The sequence below is a fragment of the Hibiscus syriacus genome, unplaced genomic scaffold (genome assembly GCF_006381635.1).
Source record: "Hibiscus syriacus cultivar Baekdansim isolate YM2019G1 unplaced genomic scaffold, ASM638163v2 tig00002511_pilon, whole genome shotgun sequence".
Taxonomy (NCBI): Eukaryota; Viridiplantae; Streptophyta; class Magnoliopsida; order Malvales; family Malvaceae; genus Hibiscus; species Hibiscus syriacus.
In genome coordinates, this window is record NW_024061932.1 from 4,848,320 (window position 1) to 4,853,451 (window position 5,132).

At 31.0% G+C, this 5,132-nt stretch overlaps 1 protein-coding gene across 2 annotated transcripts; it reads right to left on the bottom strand.

Moving 5' to 3' along the window:
- Positions 1-1,060: 1,060 nt before the first annotated feature.
- Positions 1,061-3,345, bottom strand: LOC120146192 (dihydroceramide fatty acyl 2-hydroxylase FAH2-like). 2 transcript variants are annotated; one of them, XM_039159834.1, is made up of 7 exons: positions 3,271-3,345; positions 2,898-2,956; positions 2,435-2,527; positions 2,138-2,334; positions 1,897-2,002; positions 1,528-1,674; positions 1,061-1,354 (listed from the first exon to the last, which is right to left on the bottom strand). In XM_039159834.1, exons 2-7 carry the CDS (start codon positions 2,946-2,948, stop codon positions 1,235-1,237), a joined length of 714 nt encoding a protein of 237 aa, XP_039015765.1. In that variant the 5' UTR covers positions 2,949-2,956; positions 3,271-3,345; the 3' UTR covers positions 1,061-1,234. The 2 variants fall into 2 exon arrangements, with proteins under 2 accessions (XP_039015765.1, XP_039015760.1); XM_039159829.1 differs by lacking the exon at positions 3,271-3,345 and adding an exon at positions 3,117-3,232.
- Between the last annotated feature and the right edge of the window lie 1,787 nt (positions 3,346-5,132).

Below are 5,132 nucleotides of genomic sequence, written 5' to 3' on the forward strand. Positions count from 1 at the left end.
TCAAATTTTCAAATAAAGTCATGATTGTTTTTTAAACTTAATTGTTTAAAAAATGGGTTATGACACCATCGATCTTCAAGTTTATCAATCAGACCACTTAACTATTTAAATGTGTTCAATCAAGCTACTAGCCGTTAATGGTTGACAGAAATGATGATGTGGCCACTAAAGAAATTGGTATAATTATACATTTAGTCCTTAATATTTATATATTCTATCAATTTGGTACTAATTTAAATTTAATTTAAAATAAATTTAATCTCATATAATATATAAGATATTATAATGAATGAAAAAAACTAAAAAAAAAGTAATAATATATATATATGTATATATATATATATATATATATTTAACTTAAATAGCATTTTTTTTAACTTTTTTCTCATTCATTACAATATGTTATATTGGTGATTTGGGTGTTAGCTCATCATCCAATGTTCGTAGGTTCGATTCCCCTAACTCCCTAGTTTGGAAGTTTTTCTTCTACTCTCAATTTTCCATCCAATCCGACAGTGACATATGTCACCATACGATTGGGTGGAAATAAAATAATTAAATTAAAAAAAATACATTCGTGTTGTGACATGTGTCATAATATGATTAGAGGATTAAATTTATTAAATTGAATTTAAATTAGGACCAAATTGATAAAATATACAAACATTAAGGACTAAATTATGCCAATTTCTTTAACGGTCACATCAGTATTTTGGTAAACTATTAACGACTAGTGGCTTGATTGAACACATTTAAATAGTTAAGTGGTCTGATTGATAAAATTAAAAGATCAATGGCAAAAGTAAAAGGACTACAGAGTTGAGGGGTCAGTGGTATAGTTTACCCATATGTGAATTCATTGTACAAATCTACTTGCCTGGAAATCCGAATTCGATATCTATTTATGCATTTTTTTTATATTTTTTATTTTATAATATTTGGGAAGATTCAAATATTGCTTCTAAAAGCAAAGCTAAAAGCAAAGCAATGTAGATACGACTAATAATAATATTGGAACTGCAATCATTTTCCATATGAAATACAATAGGCAATGAATTTTCTACAAAATAATTGGGATTTCAAATTGTTGGAGAACTAAGAAGTAAACAATTGAAAATTCATATACACAAACTCCTCCATGTGTGGATTGAAAATACTCCAAAAATAAAATACAAGCACAAGTAAATAATGTTCAATACCAATCAATGTTTTGCTATGAAACTAGCCTGCTAAATTATCTACCTTTCTCTGCTGCCTTAGTTTGAGGAAGGGTTCCGAAAATTCGGTCCCAAAACGCCGACGTGATCCCAAACCCCTTATTTTGAATCCTAAAGTGATGATTCAAGTGATATTTCTGCAACAAAAATTATCAAGTCAAGCCATGGAACACTCCACCAGCTTTGCTAGACAATGAACTCTATGGAATCTATGGTGCTGAAAATTTATAGCGACGACCTAACCGAGATATTTGGTGTTAAGCTAGCATGAAAAGTTGGCTGCAACTAGTTGGAGCACAAGTCTCTTTACCTTGAGGCTTTTAGGAACTTGTTTGGTGGGCTGACCATGGTGTAGGTAGTAATGGGTAACATCATACATAACATACCCAAGCAAACCGCCTCCGAACAAACCAGGCGTAGTGGATGGAGTGGTGAAAAGCTTAATCAGGTGCCAAAACTGCGCAAAATGGTCGAGTGTAAAACAAATAATTAAAATAGTTCAAAGATACTTGAATTGCATATGTAACAAAATGCTTTTGAGGTTGAACGTTCACAGTTCAAGGTTTCGAAATGCAAACTATTATCAAAACCCGCAGCCAACTAAATAATTCAATGGTGAAGACCTAGAAAGCATCATGCAATATATGAAGGAAGACAAATTGAAGTAAAATATACTCACCGGAATGCATAATATAGCAGCTGCAGCAGGTGGAAAAACAAGCCGTAGGCCATCCATAGGGTGCTTGTGGTGGCAGCCGTGAAGAAGATAGTGTATGGTGTTTCCCCTATACCAAAGTTCTTAATGAATTATTACATCCTTGTAGCATACTCTGAAGGTAACATATGCAGAAAAACATAATAAAAAGTCGTAAATGTTTTTTTTTTTGTAAGATTCAGAGTCCAGATGAGAAACAACTAACCAATAACTCTTTGTTTCAATGTGGAAAAGGAATCGATGCAAAATGTATTCCACTAATGTCCACATAAAAATGCCAAAAGAAACCATCAAAGCAATTTGGGGAAATGTATGCCCCATACGTATAGACATTGAGATGAACCAGCATACAACAGGCAGCCATATGGTTGGAATTGCCCACCAGACAGTACGAGTCAGGGACTGTTTCGAGTAAAGCAAGCCAAAGAAGCATTAGCACGCACTTACGACATATTGCATCGGTAATGCTTAATTAAAATTATTTCAAAATGCTAATAAATACCTCCCAAAAATCACTCTCGAAGAACCTCGGACCTTCCGTGCTCACAATAGGCTGGTGAATCCACTCCTGATAACTCTCTCCAAGGTGACCAACCTGTCATAGATCATTAAACAGTCAAAATATAGTTTATAACCATAAACCAATATCAATCTCCCACATGCATAAGATTGCTAAAAGTATTTAAAATGCAACAAAGAAGAAAGAGCGTGTAGCCCACGAAGTGGTAAACAAGTTAGCTTGTGATTTAACACCACCAAGAAATCAAATTAAGGAAATAAACAAAAGAACTGAAAGGATCGACAAAACAACAATTTTTTTTCTTTCGAAAAACAGCTCAATTAATCATTATTTTAATCACAAAAGACACTAAATATGATAGTTGAAAACCAATTACACGATAGCTGTCACCCAGACATGCTTGTTCCAAAAGATAAGACCAAAATGAAACGCATGATTTCGGTACCTGGAAGACAAGGGGTTTATCCAAATCAACGGTGAAATTTTGTGCAACCATCTTCACAACTGCATTAAAGGGAAAATATTATTAGCAAAGGATTAAGAAATTACAAAAAAAAAAAAAAAAAAATTGGAGGATCACTCAAAATTGTAAAGGGTAAAAAGAAGGAATCAGATTCCCAAAGGGACGAACCACACAATCAATGAAAAAGTATGTTTCTAGTACCCAGATATTCTCAGCACCCAAACAGCATAACAACGCAATGTACTTAACTGAACCATCAATGAAACCCCACAATCCAGAAGCAAAAAAGAAAGTAAATTACAGCAGATCTAGAGATTAAAAAAGAAAACAAAAACCCAACAAGATGTAAACAAACCAAAGACAGTGCGGATTGAATCTAAGTCAAAGACAGTAAAAAAGCCAGCAAGTGAATGTAGGGAGCCGGAACAAGATTCCTGTTTTAGTGAAGCAAAGAAGAAAAGAGTGAGAAAGAAAAGGAAGATGGGATAGAAGTGTGAATAAATCGTGGGAGAAGATTTGAGCCGTTGATCTGAAAAAGGGATTTGGTTGGGCAGCGGATCTTTCTCACGTTGGATTCGAAATGTGTAACGGTTGCCAGCCTGGCGTTTCTACCATCCAGCGTGGGGGTAGGGAATGGGAAACTATGTGGTGAATATGGCTCACATGCATATACTTTTCTTTTACGTTTGAAACAAATTTATAAAATTTTATATTTATAAAGTTTTATGAGATGAGAATAAATTCTTTATAAAAAATTATGTCTAAAATATTATGAAATTAAAATTCTCAGGTGAGTAGGTGGATAGGAATGAAGGTACGGGATAAGGACAATTATCCCCCAATTTTGATGGTTTAATCCATTTTAGATCACTAATTATGTGTTTAGTTTACTAACTTTATTATAATTTTAAATATTTTTTCCTTTTAACAAAACTAACGGTTCTATTTGAATCAGAAAAAAATCGATCTCTAATTGGATATATCCAAATAATTTGTTCTTCAAATTTAAACTAATAAAATATAATTTTATTCTTTGCTAAGCAAAATATATATTTATATTAATAGTAATATTACTATATTTTTATTTCAATCGATTTTGATTCGATTTGAAAAAAAAATCATATTTATATTTCTTTAATTTATAAAGATTTGATATATTTGATATAATAAATATAATTAAAATAATATGATATACTATAAACTTAGAAAACAAGTTAAACTCGTACATAATATATTTATCCAAATCCTCTCTAAAATTTCTTAACTTAAAACGAATAATTTGATAATCAAACATGCGTGTGCGTGTCTAATACAATTATTAATTTATTTTATAATTGTTTCCTAACTTTTATGTTTTCCATCTAAATGAGTTTCATATATTGTCGACACCATTTTATAAATAATATTAAAAATCGTTCGATGATATTTTTGAAAGTTTTTTTTTTTTTGAAAATAAAGGTTTAGTACGTGAAATCGGTAATTTTAAAAAAATAATTTATCTTACCAAAATACTTAAAATTGAGTGATTTTAATGAAAAAACTAGAGTCGTAATCAATAATTTTAAAGTGAGATTAGAATTCCTAAAGTTGAGTAATTTTAATGAAATAATTTATTTTATCAAAATACTATGTTTTACTCTGCGAAATAAAAAATCGGGTTTGAGAGTCTGTTAAGATTTTTGAAGCTTAATTGATCAACCAATATTGTTGCCAAAAGGGGGTGAATTAGTCTTTTTAAAATTTTGGGAATTTAGGAGAAGGGATAGGAAAATTTGCTCAAAGATTTATAGTGATTCAACTTTCTCAATAAAATCTACATCCACTACCTTAGCTCCTCGCTAAAGATTTCCAACAAATTCACTAATTTATTCTTTTTTTTTCTAGGCTCAATAGTAACCTTTACAAATTCTCTATCTTTTTCAATGGCTAAGATAAAACCAAAACCTATTTTCAATAAAGATAAAAGATTATAAACAAGAAACCTGTCAAAAGAAGTTATTTACACAATTTAGCTCACTAAAACACTTTATGTACAAGAGAAAAGGAAAAATAAGATTGAAAGAACTTTTCTCTTGATCTGTATTGCTTGGATAAGTGTAGTAAACTTCTTCAAGTATCTTCAACTTGTTTATATATGTTGGAATGAGTTTGTAATCGTTTCTAGCCGTTGGGAATGTATTAGAGCCGTTGGAGACTTAATTGTTGTAAAATAAAACT